The 17,798-nt window shown below is 35.2% G+C and overlaps 2 protein-coding genes across 4 annotated transcripts; one reads left to right on the top strand and one right to left on the bottom strand.

Moving 5' to 3' along the window:
- Nucleotides 1-1,050: 1,050 nt before the first annotated feature.
- atg12 (ATG12 autophagy related 12 homolog (S. cerevisiae)) lies at nucleotides 1,051-6,342 on the bottom strand. The gene is made up of 4 exons (XM_056475491.1): nucleotides 6,227-6,342; nucleotides 5,081-5,217; nucleotides 2,974-3,036; nucleotides 1,051-1,270 (listed from the first exon to the last, which is right to left on the bottom strand). The coding sequence occupies exons 1-4, from the start codon at nucleotides 6,327-6,329 to the stop codon at nucleotides 1,211-1,213; spliced, it is 363 nt and encodes a 120-aa protein (XP_056331466.1). The 5' UTR covers nucleotides 6,330-6,342; the 3' UTR covers nucleotides 1,051-1,210.
- Nucleotides 6,343-10,078: 3,736 nt separating this feature from the next.
- Nucleotides 10,079-16,476, top strand: cdc42ep5 (CDC42 effector protein (Rho GTPase binding) 5). Of its 3 annotated transcripts, none has more exons than XM_056474789.1 (3): nucleotides 10,079-10,227; nucleotides 10,384-10,451; nucleotides 13,486-16,476. In XM_056474789.1, exon 3 carries the CDS (start codon nucleotides 13,494-13,496, stop codon nucleotides 14,388-14,390), a length of 897 nt encoding a protein of 298 aa, XP_056330764.1. In that variant the 5' UTR covers nucleotides 10,079-10,227; nucleotides 10,384-10,451; nucleotides 13,486-13,493; the 3' UTR covers nucleotides 14,391-16,476. The 3 variants fall into 3 exon arrangements, with proteins under 3 accessions (XP_056330764.1, XP_056330767.1, XP_056330766.1); XM_056474791.1 differs by having other exon boundaries at nucleotides 10,082-10,193; XM_056474792.1 differs by lacking the exon at nucleotides 10,384-10,451 and having other exon boundaries at nucleotides 10,081-10,193.
- Nucleotides 16,477-17,798: the final 1,322 nt, after the last annotated feature.

Genomic DNA, 17,798 nt, shown 5'->3' on the forward strand with positions numbered 1-17,798 from the left:
ATCTGTTTTAATCTGTTTGGGCTTTGTAGGTGTGCATGTATTTTTTATAGGTAGTAATATTTTATGTTTATCCTTAATAATAAGAACTGCAATAAGAACTGGAGCTTCATAGAAATTGGAATAAAGCTGACTATATTACTGTAGGTTACAAAAACAAAAGTCCTTTTCAAAGACCTAATAGGAACATCTACAAACTACTGTACATTTAGAAGTTTTGCAGAATCTTTTAACGCATTTTACTGCAAAATGCATTTGTATGCCATATAAACGCCATTAGGTACTAGATGTTTGTTAGTTTTTTTACACATCAAACGATATATATGAATACAAAAGCAATTCTTTTTACAGTTGTACTATAAAGAAGTAAATGTTGTTACATTTTATATAAAAATCAACATTTTTTGCATGAAAAAGCAGATTTTTACCTGACTTTTAATCTTCTTACATCATGTCCTCCTAAATAATTTCCTCCTCCGTCGATCCATTAATTGTCGTATGTTTCTACCTTCTGTGTAGTTGTTAAACACAGAAGGTCGTCGTCTCTTTGCTTCAGAAAGCAGTTTCCCTTCTTATCCTTTTTGTGATTATTTCAGCTTTTCCCCTTTTTTTGGTACAATCCTGCCCAAATCTCCTCCTTTTCCTGCCTTTCCTTGGAAATTAGTGTCAGACTCTACGAAGAGCATCCATAATCCCTCTTCAGTCCATCTGTTAGCGCCGTCTCCATCTTTCTATCCTGTCTTCTTCTACATTCCTCCATCCAACCCTTTTTTAACATCTCTCTGTCCCACCTGTTCTTCACACCGCTCACATGTGACTCGTTCTGTCCTGGGACATATTATTACCAACCCCGCCTGTGCAAAAGTAATCACTGGGAATCTGAGAATCACATACTGTCCTTGTGCCTGTAAATCACTTCAACATGAGCTTAAACACTCAAAACATGCATCACAATCGGCTGCTAAAGGTATTTAGTGTTTTTTATGTTTTCCAGCTATTCCTCCCACCTGATCTCCTCTTTAACAAAGAAAAAAAAACAAGCATGAAATAAACTGTTTTACAATATTATTTACACTTTATTATTTACAAAATATAAGACATCAAAATCAATAAGTTATAAAAACTAATAATTATGCATAAGTGATGTTATTGAGGATGGATGTGTATAAATGAAGGAGAGAGAATAGGAGAGAAAAAAAACAGAGCGGTACATTCATCCCCAGGCCTGGGACTTGCAATAATGGAGAACTAGTTTGCCGTCACTTCCGAAACACTGTAAAACAGAGCACAACAACAACATTAATTTGACAAATCATTAAAATAGTGTGTACAACAAATGACCTGCAAAATGGCTTTAACCGATTAAATCCATCCATCATACAAGTTCTAACACAATTGTTCAATTGCATGGTGTCTTATTAGATCTTACTTGCACTTAAGTCTTTTGAATAGCGTAACAATCTGCAATCAGATCTCCAAAGCACTTGTAGTTCCAACCCAGCCTCATTGAAAATATGTGCCTCAGCCAAATGTAAAATACAATGCTCCACATACATTTTGTTCCACAATTCAAATGACAAATCCACTAGAGGGCGCTCTCTACATTTGAAAAAGTCTGAAATATGTTACTTAGGGTATTTTCTTTTATACCTTTCAGACAGATGTCCTGCTTGTACACATCCACAGGAAGCCAGGACTTGTCTTAGGGATCACTTAATGAACCACTGACCCATACACTTTCCTAAACCAAACCAATAGCAAAAATTTACACTGTGACCAGTTTTTTACCTTGATTTTACATTACTTTTGTGGAACCATGACTTAGCGGAATACAAAGCGAGCTACTGAATGAAATCAAAAATTATGTTAAGTATGTTTTTGCGGTTTCATAAAAATTTAGGCTGAAGCATGTATTTCTAATGAGCCTGCGTCACATAGTTTAGTTCTCTTTAATGGTTCCATTAATGTTACTTTTAATGTACTGTATTTACTGAACATGAACAAACAATGAACAAATAATTTATTTAAGTATTATTAGCTTTTGTTATAGCACTTTACTTGAAGGGGTATTTGTATCATGAAACCTTTATAATCATGGCATGACGCATCATGAACATGAATGATATTTTTATGCATGGTTATGACAACATAAGTCTCATTTGTTCAGTTGTAATATTGTGTCTGTTCACAACTTAACAAAATTTTTTATTTCAATTACTGTGGTGCAAATTTAATTTATTATATACAATTATTTTACAGAGTATTGACACTTTTACTGATGAAATGTAATGACATATTCAGCTTGTTGCACTGAAAAAGACACTGACAGACTGTGGCGTATACGTTGATGTGAAGTCATAGCAAATATCATCTTTCATTTAAAATGGCTTAATTTATTTATTTATTTATTTATTGGGGGGTTTTCACCTTTAATGGATAGGAAAGTGTAGAGTATTGACAGGAAAGTATGGGGAGCAGAGAGAGGGGAAGGATCGGCATAGGACCGTGAAGTTGGAATCGAACTCGGGTCGCCGTGAGCACCAGAGTGCATGTGTCAACGCACTAAGCACTCCACCACTGGCGCCGACGAAATGGCTTAATATTTGTCAAGCATGTGTCATGCCATGATAATAAAAAATGTTATGACAGTCTTATGAACACCCCCTTCAAGTAGTCTTTTCGATCATATTCTGTTTTTTCCTCTGTGTTGCATTCTTATTTCAGTCAGCTCACAATAGAATGTTTTGGTGTGCACCAGGGTTTGGTTGACAATTTATACACTTCAAATGAAGTACATTTACAGAACAATCACACCAGAGATAGTTTGAATTAAACCAAACACACCCTTAAAATTTAACATTTGTCTGCAGTGGCTGCACTACTGTCAAAATAGAGAGGGAAATTATGTCTACTTTCAAATCATTATAAAGCCAGCAAGGGGCAGAGAAACATTTGGAAAAAATGAAAAAAACTTACCTCGAAAAGCACACCGACTTCTTGGTCCGGTGATGGTGCAAATGACTGATTAACATAAATGAACTGATGGAAGAAAAAACAGATGAAGCATTCATTGATGAAAAACTGTCATCATCTCATGGTTCTACTTCTGTTTAATTTTATTCAATATAATTTTAACTGGTTTTAGAAATACAATCATCTGTGATATGCTGTGGTGAGAGCTGTGGAAAAAGATTTCTTTAGAACGATCTGAGAGACTGATAAGGTTATGCAGAAAATGAATATTTTAGTAATTACTGCTAAAAGTAGATCTACAGGCATCTGAACATAAGTTTGCTACCTATGGCTTTTCTATTTTGGTCTTATTTTTGTTAATTAAACTTTACACATTTTTTCCCAAAATAGGCTAATTTTACAAGTGCCACAGAGTTAAGTTTTACCATTTTTAAATCCATTCAGCTGATCTCCAGGTCTGGCAGGAGCCAGCTTAGCATAGATCACTGAATTGGATAAAAAATTTAATCTTGTTCAAAAAAAAACAAAAAAAAAAAGTTTAATAATTTTCCAATTAAAAGCTTGACCCTTCTGTAATTACATTGCGTAATAAGACTGACAGAAATTGAAAAGTTGTTGGGTGATATTATAAAACATTTACCTGTTTACTTAGCTTTGGATTACTTCCAGGCACAGTGAAATATCATTGCGCCTGCTGCAACTATTGCACAACAGTAAAGTTCCTTAATTATTATGCCTAGATAAGAGTATAGTTACTAGCCATATCAGCCTAGAAAATAGCAACTGTTCCTCTTCCATTGGTCTTAATAAATAATACTTATTAGTAAGTGTTGAACTCTAAGGGAGTTGTAAACAAGTAACAAAAAAAAAAATAATAATAAATAAATGTATATATATATATATATATATATATATAAAAAGTAGTTTCTTTAAATGAACAATGACACTGTATGAGATGTCATGTGATATTATTTATCATTTAGAGGTTTTATCTTCCAAATTTTAGGACCTTCGAAGCACACCATAGTTTTAAATATATTGTCTTAAATATAGAAAACCATGGGTTCAGTAGAGTTTCCTAAAATCTTTATATGACTGTATACAATAAAAGGACAAGACGTCCCAATTTATTGCCCCCATCAAAATCTAAATATAAATAAATAAACGATTACATACTCATGAAAATACAAAAAAGAAAAAATTTTCACATACAACTTTTATTATATTTCAAATGCATAACAGCTTCTTTTTGACAAAACATTAAAACCTATTGGTTTGAAAAATAGTAGTAAAGTATAAAGACTGGAAATGAATGTAAATCAGTTTTTTTTTGTGTTTGGCAGCACTGTGATTGTTAAGGCCAGGATACACCAAGCAAAAGGTTGGTCACTGATAAGCATCTGTCAGGCTAGTTTGTTTGGCGTGTTAAAATGCTGACTCTCATTGCCGCGGTATCTTTGATGTATTTCTATAGCTTTGAGGTTTTTAAAGTGTAATTTTACATTTATTCATGTTCAAAATATCCATTTAAATATTTATATATAATTTTTGTTACAATAAATTACATTTTAATAAGCCTATTTACCCTACATCAAAAAAAGTGCACTGCTGGTAAACATTTTTGTACTGAATACACAGAAATCAATTATGTCCATTTGGTGATGTGTTAATCACCAACAAACACAAAACCACTGATCATCTTTGGTACATATATTAGTACTAAAATTGGATTAATTATTATTAGATATTACGATTAATGAGAATATTCCTGTTTTTGCACAAACCAGGCAGACATTTTGGCATTTGTTGTGGTTTATAATTGATTGTTAAATATAAACATAAAAAACGCATGAGAAACCAACGGAACAAATATCATAACAATCATATCTTTACTTAGCTTCAAGTGTATTCTGCAGAAATTATTCTTTCACTTAATCGTTTGAGGGAAGCTTACAAGATTTCAGATTGCATTTTGTTGAAAACATATAGAAGTAACAATCAGTATTATTAAATGTGATGTAAACATGAGAACAAACCAGCTGTCATGCTGTCCATTTAAAAAGAAAGTATTTCTGTGGACGTTCCACTACTTTTTAATGAAACAACATACCAACTGTTCACTGGGCTCCAGCTTGAGGAAGCGTGAGATGAACTGGGCGAGTGACTGTACCGTCCTCCTCCTTTCCACAGACCATTTTTTGGTCTTCATGATAGGCGTATCAGCGACCGCCTTCAAAAGCACATCAACTAAAAGATGAAGAAAAAAATGACAATAAAATCACGTAAAGCAGATTATGTGGACTATATGTATTAAGCTAAAAACTATTACATATTCCATTCATGAAAAGACACATCTCATGGACAGCAATTTTCTAGTGTAAAAGAGAAAATTATTTCCTGTGCACATTTATATTTATCCCATATTGCTTTGTGTTGGAAAGATATACTTACACGTAATAAAGGACTTTTCAAGAATATGTAATTGTAAACAAATGTAAAAACTTTTATTATAACGTTAAACATGTTATTCACATAATTTTCTTTTGATTGTATTAAATTGTGCTTTAAACTAAACAGTTGACATTTAATGTGTAGATTTTACGAAAAATCTTTACTTAACTGGCTTTTTGTTGGTTTCTTATACCATTTGAAATCTCAATATATATATATATATATATATATATATATATATATATATATATATATATATATATATATATATATATATTATTTTATAGAAAACGAAATTCTAAAGCTAATGTAAAATGATGTGATGTCAAATTATTACAGTGATGTTACAGAACGCGCTATTATATGAACGTTACATCTGCACGACAAACGTAATAAAATCATGAACGTTAACTTACTTTACAGTACGATAAAGCCATTGGCTCGCAAAGGGGTTCACAAAGACACAATAAATGGTATTCAATTCACTAATATCTTATCATCTAAGGTTGAATGATTCGGCAAGAATGTTGAACAGCATTGGAGTTCATTAAATTAGCGAATAGCATTAGCATTTTCTCCAATAAACAAAACTACAACACACGCCCTTGTCGTGAGAAGCACACGCCTACAAGGACAGCCATTGGCAGTTAACATACAAACAGAAAACTCATTGGCTGACAGAGCTGTCAATCTTTGAGAAATCGCGGAAGTAGCTCAATGATAGTCCGCTCAAAATAAACACTTAAAATAAAATTATGAACGTTTGTTTTGTCGTATATACATATATATAATTCTAAAAACATACTCTTTTTCTTCTCGTCCGATGACTCAGAGTGATCTGTGACAGCGTGCTGTATCGAAGGTTCATCTTTCTGGTTTTCAGTAGGAGATTCTGCGTTGTCAGACATCCTCAGACTGACACACACACAACAAGCAGCAGCACAACGAACAGAGCAGGCGCACGCTGAGCTCATTTTCAAATTAAAAGTCCTCGATTACGTTCTATTTTTTAAAGGCGAAGAAAAAAGATTCTAAGGATCACACCACTGGATGGCAACGTTTTCAGTGGTTGCATAAGATTACAGCTCATTTTGGATAGCTTAGTGTAGGCCTAACAAGTGATAAATAGACGTCTGTGGTGGTAGGCCTACTATACATCTTCTGTGTTGTATTTTTGTAAGCACAGTGGTTAGTTTGATACACTTCCTGACTTCACGACCCATAAAGGGATAGTTCACACAAAATTTTGTCATAGTTTACTCTATCCCTAAACTTGTTCCAAACCCCTTTCAGTTTTAAAATCTTTTTTTTCTGTAGAACACAACAGAATATAGTTTGAAGAATGTTAGACACTTTAATAGTGTTTTTTTTCTATCTGTGCAATGAGCAGTTACCAAAATTCTTCAAAAAAAAAAAAAAAATTTTTTTTTGTGTGTGTTTAACAGAAAAAGAAAAACTAACAAACCTGGAACCACTTGAGAGTAAATTGGTGTGGGTCTACTATCCCTTTAATATATACCGCTGCACAATGCTAAATATTCAATTCAAGTCAATTCACCTTTATTTGTATAGCGCTTATACAATGTAGATTGTGTCAAAGCAGCTTCACATAAAAGATCATAGTAAATAGGAACAGTGTAGTTCAGTTATCAGAGTTTAAGTTCAGTTCAGTTTAGCTCAGTTCAGTGTGGTTTAATATTCACTACTGAGGGGCCAAACACTGAAGAGCAAATCCATCGATGCGCAGCTCTACAGATCTCGAACCATGCAAGCCAGTGGCGACAGCGGCGAGGGAAAAACATCACCAATTGGCGAAAGTGAAGACTTAAAAAACCTCAAGAGAAACCAGGCTCAGATGGGCATGACCATTTCTCCACTGGCCAAACGTCTTGTGCAGAGCTGCAGTCTAAGCGCCAGAGGCTCGAAGCTGGATCTCAGTGAAGATTCGTCTGTCCCTGGAGGGTCACAGGAATCAGTCTCATGCTCTCTACTCCTCCATGACCACCACAGCACCTGCTTAGGATGCGGCCTGGTCCACGATATGGAAACCTTGGAATCATCTCGTCGCTTGTCGTGGATCGAATCAGTGGCGCTGCATAGTCTGAGGGCCTCAGGATGAGTATCCCCAGGTGGAAATAGAGAATAAAGAGATTAATTAGCGTAGCTGCTGTTCATAGTGTATATAAACGAGATGAAGAAACCTGTGGGGGGCACATTAATGTATCATACCGCTAAGTGATACATTGAGTGTATGCTTTACTAAAAAAAAAGGTCTTTAATCTAGTTTTGAACTGAGAGAGTGTGTCTGAGCCTCGGGCATTATCAGGAAGGCTATTCCAGAGTTTAGGAGCTATAAATGAGAAGGCTCGACCTCCTTTACTCGACTTTGGTATTCTAGGTACTACCAGAAGCCCTAAGTTTTAAGATCTTAAAGAGCGAGTTGGATTGTAGCGAGACAGAAGGTTGGTTAGATAAACAAGAGCTAGATTATTTAAAGCTTTATAAGAAGCAATAATTTATAAAGCTTTATAAGAAGCAATATTTTAAAATCAATACAAAACTTAACAGGCAGCCAGTGTAAGAAGGATAAAATTGGGGTGATATGATCATAATTTCTAGACCTGGCAAGAACTCTGGCAGCTGCATTTTGTACTAGCTGAAGTTTGTTAATAGAGGATGCTGGGTAGCCAGCAAACAGAGCATTACAGTAATCCAGCCTAGAAGTCATAAAAGCATGGACTAGCTTTTCTGCATTTGAAATGGATAGCAAACTTTGTGAATACAAGAACTGCTTTGAAAATATGGGAAGTTTAAAGTGAAGCAAACGTAGACCAATGTTTAAACACTGTTTTGATCTGTTTTCCACATTGTATAGATACAAAAAATTGTGTTTTATTCAATTGTATGTATTGTATTCACCAATCCAGCAAAATCCTCCTTAAATAATGTATGGTATTATGTGTGATCTCATACATTGGCAACACTTCCAGCCATTCATCATTGTATTAGTAGCCCCAGTGATGGTGTGCTTGAGTGTGACGTAAGCTGTGCTGAGAAAGAGGAAGTGATGTGATTCATGGCTCAGCTGCAGCATCCTTGAATTCTCTTCCCAGGCAGGAAATTTAAGCCACCAAGGAAGAAAGACTGTCAGCTGGAGTCTTCAGTTTATATTTCATAGTCTATAAGATCTCGGGTTTTAAAATCATATAAAGCCTACTGTATTATATCTCTAAGGAATTACATTCAATGAAATTAAAGCCTAGTATCTTAGTTAGGAACGCATGTTAAATGATTTTAGTATAATTTATAAAGATTTCTCCTTTTAGTATTTTTCCTGTACAGTGTTGATTGAAGGGTTATATTAAACTTGCTATTTAAAGATAAGCAAATGGGATCTTATCGGAATGTTTATTTATACGTTCAATTGTCATTGCATAGGTTTTGCCCTTCAGAGTTGAAGGCGCAGAGCTCTGGTCATAAAATTAAACATTTAAATATTAATACATAATATTAAGACAGAGTATGTAATTATCATAGATTTTCAACATCGATTCATTCATTTTCTTTTTGCTTCTTGCTATGACGCGATTGTGCTACCCACTGCACCACCGTGCTGCCTGTTTTCAACATTAATCACCTTAAAAATCTCAGTGACAAATTTTCTAAGCTATCAGAATATAACATCTATTCATCACCAAATGTTTTTTTTTTTTTTTTTGGATTTACCATATTATAACAGATGCCAAATATAAAACAAATATTCAATTTGTATATGTCATGCTTTACAGATGAACCAAATTAATGTTTTATAACAATATTAGTATTTAAAGATAAATAATATGGGTGGATGCATCTTCAGTTTACTTGATAATTCAGGCATATGTTGATGAAAGGTTTTATGTATCAAATAAAAAAACTAGCAAAATACAGGGATGTTAATTTGTAAATCTCTCAATAACCATTGCATTACACTCTGTCTTAATCTTCCCTCAAGCTATTTTACATATCAAGATAATATTCATAGACATATATTTAAAGACGCAAATTTTTATAGATAATATATGAAGATCATAATCATAATATTGTGTTTTTTAAATATAAGTAATCTGTATAACTTTTCAGATATTACATTATAATTAACATAAGCAGACATATGCAGATTTTCTGTTATCTGAGGTTTAATAAACGGTTTCAAATGTCATAATTTACAGATGAACTCAAAAAGTCGAACTTGATAAAATTGATGTTGAAAGTAAAGGTGGAGATACAAAACAGAACAGGTTCAGCTTCAGTACGCTCAAAATGTTGACAGACTGGATTCCAAACTGTTTTCATTGTGTTTCATCCATAGCAATAAAGTCAAACACACTGTACAAACAGTTCTACACAATGCCCATAACAATCACTATAACTCTCTGATATTAGAAGTCCTCTCCTCACTTTAAAATAAATCTTGCGTCACCCCAGCTTCAGGCTTACTTTTAACCCTAGTTAAACGTAATAATGATAACAGAAAATGTCGACGATTCTTAAGACGAAAATTGATGTGAAATAATTTTGTTCTCACAGAAGAAAGCAGAGAGGAAAGGCAGACATGCGTCAGTCGCTACTTTCAGCTGGAAGCAAAGCGCTCCCACATAAAAGTCACGTCACTTCCTTGCCCATCCCTAAAGGAAAAAAAAGAAATATCGGAGAGAGCAGCGACGCAAGTCCGTAAAAGACGAAAAGTGAGGATATTTAAAGAAGCTATCTCTTAAAAGAGGAACAAACAGGTACAAACCTATTGACAAGCACACGGTGATCAATGTAAGTCCAGTTCAACCGTTTTGTACGAAATCAATTCGACCCTCGGTTGGGCGCGTAACTTTTTGCTGCAACTCCCACTTCAGAGAGCTCCACTGCTTTAAACTGTACTGGCTGATAAATTTATTCACAAAAAATATACTTTTTGCTCTATTACAGCTTCACCGGACAGAAGGACACGTTCCTGGGGGGAAAAGCAGGTCTTCTGCTTAAAATTAAGACCACTGGTAAGAGTTTAAAGACTGCAGTCACTGTTTAGTTTATCGAGAAAATGCGTCTAATATGTATTTAAAAAGTTTCTTTAAATAATATCTTTCAGCAGAGCAAACCTTTAGTATAGTTGATTTCACACCCGTGGTCAACAGATCTGGTACAGATGCTTGAACTGATCCTCTTTCCAGCTGTTGCAGTTGTTTTTGAATAGGTCACGTAAACGGCGGGGTTATTTATTTTCTTAAAAAAAATAAGAATCTCATATATTCACAAACAGGATATAAACAAGTATTAAAAAGGGGAAACTTACTTATTCTTTCGTGTTTTGTCGAAAATATTGAATATTTTACAGTTAGCTGTATACATGAACCTAAACAAACGTTCGTAGGCTCTACTAAGTATTACACTTCGTCTGTTTGTAAAAATATATTTTGTAAGTATTCAATAAAATGAAGTTTTTTAACGTATTTAACTGTGGGTTCGTTCGTTGTCTGAGATTTTGTGCCCCGACCTCGCGAGAACGCTGGAGGGGAGAAGGCATTTTGCACCCGCTTCACATAACAAGTCCGAGCTTGGCTTTTGGCGTCTGTCAACTGCTCTTTTTAACAAGCTTTACGCAATCCTAGCTCTTTTTTTCCTGCAACGATTTCATACCTGGAAATAATAATAAAAATATATCTCTAAGACGTCGAGATGTTTATCTCATCTCATCTCACCTCACCTCACCCACCGAGTTCCACTGAATAACACTTTAAGATGAGGAAAGAGATTTAGAAACATGTATTGCAAATTTTATGATGAAACCGTTTCTGATAGTATATTTAAAACATTGGCAACAACATATATAACAATTGTGTTCTTATATAATTATATTAAAATGGATTAACACACTCTCATTTTCTGAAATAACAATGATGTAGAGTAGTACTTCACAATGGAAAATAACCAATATTTAATGCGCATTTTGTAATATATAGGTCATTTGGGCCAACTTCAATGTTGGTGTATTGTTTGAGGGTTTCAAAATGAAAGCAAAAGCTGTAACAATAGGATACTGGTGAAACAGAATTGGCAAATGCTCCAATGTGTTTGTTCTCTGGAAAGAACCAATGCTTTCTATTAGCATACTGTTTTAGTACTAAGGTACAGTATGCAGCCAGTGATGTTTCTGTATGAAACAGCCAGTGAGGAGTTATTTTATTAGACAGTATACACTCACTGGTCAATATGCTGCAAAAGGTTTTTGTTCAGTACTGAGTTCTGCATGTTCACAAATCCTCTAGATTTATTGATTATAAAGGAACAGCATGAGATGAACTAGAGTGAGTGATAGTTTTTTAGTTCTTATGAAGGGGTTGTACTTTGTAGGCTATATATAACCCATTTATAATTTGAATATGTTTTGTTTATCACGCTGCTGAGAGGACCAGCAATCACAACACAATTGACAATATAAATTTGGGTAGTGATCTCCTTATATAATGCAAGATTCGTACTTATAGCCATTGATTGATGGGATAAAAATATTGGCAATGCTCAATTCACAGTATTACAATTAGGTTGTTACTTTCTTCTGTTGAATAAAGAATATTTTTTGAAGAAAGCTGAAAACCTGTAACCATTGACTTCCGTAGTTGGAAAAACAAACACTATGGAAGTCAATGATTCCAGTCAATAATTATCAATGATTTCAGCTTTCTTCAGGAAATCTTATTTGGTGTTTAACAGAAGATAGAAGTGCTTAAGTTTGAAGGGTGAACTGTCTCGATTCCGCAGCTCTGCACAGTTTTGCTTCAACCCTAATCCAGGGTTGTATCACAGCTGATCCAACTAATCAAGGTGTTCAAGACTAGTGCTGCTTTCGAAACCACATACTTCCATACTATGCAGTACGCTAAAATCAGTATGCAAGCCGAGTAGTATGTCTGAATTCATAGAATTCGAAATTCAGTATGCGAGAAGTACCCGGATGACCTACTACTTCCGGCGAGATTCTGAAGTGCGCATCCCACACATGCTGTGCTATCCCATGATGCCCTGCGAGAGAATTCATTATTAGGAGTGAAGCGACACAACTGACACAGGTAGATCACCTGACCATAACAAAATGGCGGATGTAATACGTCTGAATTCCATCCATACTGCACAAATTCATACCAAAGAGCTCAGAATGACCAAAAGGCGACACTCAATAAAACGTTCCATCGCAACAGCTGCGCCCAGCAACAGCCCCGGATTCCGCCATTTTGGAGTGAAAGCGCTCGGCTGTCCATTGGATCTTATTGCTGTTGCGATGGCGAGCAGCTGCTTTATTTTTTATTTATTTATTTAAAAGTGCATTAAAGCTGAGATACAACCTGAAAGACGACAATACAACACTTACCATCACAATCATCAGCACTTTTAATAGTTTATTTTGCAGACTTATAATATGCTGTTGTTCTATTGTAACTTTCATTCCAAAATGGCTGTTTCCCAAATCGCACTAGAGTGTCGCCTCTTGGTGATTCTATGCTCTTTGTTTATACTGTATAGAACATACTTTTCTAATGGTTGAGAAGTATGTTTTAATTCAAATGTAGTACCTACATAATAGTAGGCGGTTTCAGACATAGCCTAAGCTAAACTGTTCAGAGCTGCGTCCCTCCAGGAATTGAGTTTGAGACCGTTGCTTTAATGTAATCTAACCATCAACAAACAATACATTCATTACAATATTTTTAATCTTTGTTAACATTAGTTATTGAAAATAACTTATTTGTTTACTCACAGTGTAACTAATTATATCAAGCACAGTTTTGGATTTTGATAAATGTTATAATTAACATTTAACTATGATTAATAAACACTGTACAAGTATTGTTCAGTCTTAATTAATGCTAGAGAATAACTAATGGAACCTTATTGTAAAGCTTGACCAATATATCGCATCAAGCATTCTTACTATTTAATTCAGTAAGTGGTCTAGATGTAGTGTTTAATTATAAACCACATTATTGCATTGGAAATGTTTATTACACTATTTGACTTTGCAATTTCGTTCCTCAGTCGCAACAATGCCTCTTCACAAATCATCCCGAGCCCCTCGTCTGGACCCCACCATGATCTCTGCTCCCCTGGGTGATTTCCGTCACACCATGCACATCGGTCGGGGTGGGGACGCTTTTGGGGACACCTCCTTTCTGTCCAGCCATGGCCCCTCAAGTCCAGAACCCAACACCGCTCAACCAGTCACGGCCACTACTACCATGAACGAGAACCAAGACATTGAGACGAACTATAATGATGAAATGAAATACGTGGAAGATACTGGTCCAAGCGAGCTCCGACATTCCGATTCAGTTTCTTCATTTGACCTCGATTTGGATTTAGGGCCTTCGATTTTGGGAGATGTTCTGGGAGTGATGGACGGACTGACGATGGGTTCTTGCAAAGGAAACGAAGAGGTTTTCATGAGTGGATCGAAAGATGTGATGATGTCGTCAGGAAATGTTGGGAATGAGTTGAACGAGAGGATGAGAATGGAAAGCTTGAGCAGAGAGTTGAGAGACGAGCAGCTGAATGAAGTCAACGGCATGAAATCCAAAGGGCTCAGGCCTAAAGTGCGCTTCAGCGACAAACGCGATGAGATCATCGGTCGACAGGAAGTGATCGAGGGGCTTGAGGTTGAAGGAGAAGAAATGAGCTTGAGGCCAAATAAAGGGATGCAGGAGATTAGCGGGAGGACGGCTTTCGATAAAGACCCGAGACAAGAGGAGATGGTTAACCGAAGAGAGGAAAACTCTCCGAGCCTTTCTTCCTCAGCGAGCTCAGAATATGAAGGAGTCTCACCGCTGGACAGAAGGAGAGAAGATCAACACCTCTCAGATTCTGATTCAGAGGAGGAGGAGGCTGCCAATGGAGAACAGGGATACACGTTTGAGGACGAGCTTGATGATGAGATTGGGCTTTAAGAGGACTTTGCAAACATTTTGAGGATCAAAAAGAAGTGGAGGGATCAAGTGAACTGAAGCATTTTTTTTAAAAAAACCAAATGGAGAGAAAATTACTTCTTTAGGACGATTTGGAACTCTCTTTTATAGCCTTATGAAGTTTACGATTGCGTTTACTCGTTTTCGGATCTATTTTATGAGAATTGGATTTTTTTATTGGATTTTATAACTACAAATTCTGAAAGTCTCCCACGGACGGTGAGATAATATAAAAGAACAACCCAGGAAACAGTCTGACAAGTACATCTCCCAAGGTTTAAGCATAATATTGAACAGCAAATCTTCTGTTTGTCCACTTTATAGATCTGTTATGGGGCACTTCACCTTGTTCAGGTAACTGGAAACCACTTTAATCTCGATGTAGAGGAAATAGCTGGAGTTCATAGAAAACTGAAACCAAAAGGGGTGTTTACACAACATCATTGATTAACGCCAAACACGTCAAAGCCATTTTGTTGCCTTAATGCAAACACAAAATGGATTTTAAAGTGCCGTTGTTGTTCTGTGTAAAACAAGAAGTGATTTTATAACAATTGTGGAATCACTCACAATTTGTTTAGAGTAACCAAAACAAAAACGCTGCACTACAAGACAATGTGCACAGGCGAGTGGTGTTTCTTTAAAAAGTGGCATCGCTACCTACTGACCTGGCATGCATATTACAGTGTTTGTAGTCATTTTTGTGGATTGTCTATATGTGGCCTTGGACCACAAAACCATTCATGAGGGTCATTCATTCATTATCCTTTAGCTTAGTCCCTTTATTCATCAGGGGTCTCCACAGTGGAATGAACCACCAACTTATCCAGCATATGTTTTACACAGCGGATGCCCAACCCATTACTGGGAAATACACTACGGAACATGCAAACTCCAGACAGAAATGCTAGCTGGAGTTTAGCTGCTAGCTGGAGACCCAGCCGGGACTCGAACCAGCAACCTTCATGCTGTGAGGCGACAGTGCTAACCACTGAGCCACTGTGTCGCCCGTCATGAGGGTAAGTTTATTGGCAATCATCTGAAAGCTGAAATAATAAATAAGATTTCCACTGATGTATGGTTTGCTGGAATAGGACAATAACTGGACGAGTAACAACTATTTGAAAATCTGGAATCTGAGAGTTAAAAAAATGGAATTAATGAGAAAATCTGCTTTAAAGATGTCTGTATGGAGTTCTTAGCAATGCATATTTCTAATCAAATATTACATATTGATATAATTATGGTGAGAAATTGACTAGATATCTTTTCGGAAGATTATCTATACTTTAATGCTCTAAATGAATCATTTTAACTCACACAATGTATTTCTGGCTATTCCCACAAACTGAACTGTGTTTGTGGTCCAGGGTCACATATAAATGTATGAAACTTTCCAAAAATGCCAAGTAAAAACTTATACATGTTTACCACACTGTTGGCATGTAAATGTTCCCTTCGAATAACAGCTGATCCATTTCTAAAGCCAAATACCACATGCAACATTATCAATGATTCCTTACATTCTTATGCACAGTGCCTTAAATGAAGATGTTTTCCATCTTCATCTTGCTTATTTTCATTGAAAAGTGGCCTTTCTTTTTGTGTAAGGATGCAAGGTTGCTGAATGCATTCAAAAATGCTGGAATTTTCTCATGGGAAGGTTTATTACATAAGCATACATATCTTGAAGAAATGAGAGCAATCGGATTGCGTTGTTGAAGATGTATTCGTTTAGAAATGGTTAAAATGAAATATAAACTATAGTTACACACTACAAAATAGTCTTAAAAGCTAAACAAGTGTAAAATGCATAGTTTATAAACTGTGAATGAATAATGATGATAATAATTATAGATCTTGACCACTTTATAAAGGGAAACAGAGAAAGCTTTTATTAGGCTGGATTCATTTTCAAAAGCAGTTTGTGTTTATCTTGCTTTCACATTTGTTTGATTTCAATTTGTATAATAGACAATCAGTCATTATTGTACGCCCGAAACCACTCAGTTTAAATGATGTAGACTGGGGCTAGACCAAAATATGTAATAAAATTTTTATGAAACTATTTGTGACATGTTGTATTCTTTGAATGTGCATTTCTGTAAGCATACTGTTTTATTAATACATCTTATTTTAAAATCAGGTAAATAAATGAATACCTGCTGTATTTTACCCACACTGGATCAGAGTGAGAGAATTTTCAAGACAGTTGGATAAAAATAGTTTAAATTCTCAAGACCTTTCAAGTTAATTATTCTACATTACACTACATTTATTTTTCTTATAATATTATTATTATTTCTATAAGTGTCAAATACTTGACCCAAGTTATTTGTCTTGCATCGTTGGCTGTAGATCAAAGTGTAAAAGCGAACAATAGCTGGAAGTGAAGTTGAGTAATAACAAAAATGTCAAAAATGGCCAAAAACGTAAACAGGCCCTTTCATCACACTTACACTGGAGGGCATCCTTCCATATCCAAACCATTTCCTCTCTCCAGCTAGAGCCACTGGAACCATGAGGTAGCAGTTTTCTCAGCCCTAATGGACATTTCAGAGCACTTAATGGGTGCATTATAAAACCTCAATTGTAAATAACATTTTGTGATATTTAATATTTGCACGTAACATGATTTTATGTAGTATATCTTCTTCAGTCATTCAAAGCAGTTTGAGGTTGTTGTACGTGTTGAAAAATGTCTTTTTGTTTTGCAACTCCTCCAGGCTGTATTTAGCGGCTTTAGACAGACTAAAATATTTCTCTGTCATGTCAACTGCTTGAAAGAGACCAACGGATAGATAATGTTACACTTTTCTGGACAAATCTTTTGTTCTCAATGAGCATGTATAGTTGAAACTGATAGTTTTAGTTTTTTAAAAAAACATCAAAATCCGATGTCATTTATCATATTATACGAGTAGGCACGGGCCGGTATATGATTCTGATAGTATGATAATGTTAAACAAAAATATCATGGTTTCACGGTATTGTGATTACTGCTCTAAAATATATTCTTTTTAAATGTCTGGGTAAAAAAACAAAGACTTTTCCCCCTTTAAACACAATATATTTTATTTTGAGAAATATTTTAAATATTTGGGAACAGTAAACATGTCAGGCTAAATAGTTTGAATGAATCTTTGACTTCTGCTCTCTTCATTAGTTTCAAAAACAATGATTCTTCACAATTTAAAACACCGTAGGTGTTTTAGACCCCCCTTAGACCCCCTGCTTATTTTACCCTAATTTCTGTTTACAGAGATTTTTTCAGCACATTTCTAAACATAATAGTTTTAATAACTCATTTCTAATAACTGATTTATTTTATCTTTGCCACGATGACAGTAAATAATATTTGACTAGATATTTTTCTTTACAGCTTAAAGT

Source organism: Danio aesculapii, chromosome 16 (assembly GCF_903798145.1).
Source record: "Danio aesculapii chromosome 16, fDanAes4.1, whole genome shotgun sequence".
NCBI classification, from domain to species: Eukaryota; Metazoa; Chordata; class Actinopteri; order Cypriniformes; family Danionidae; genus Danio; species Danio aesculapii.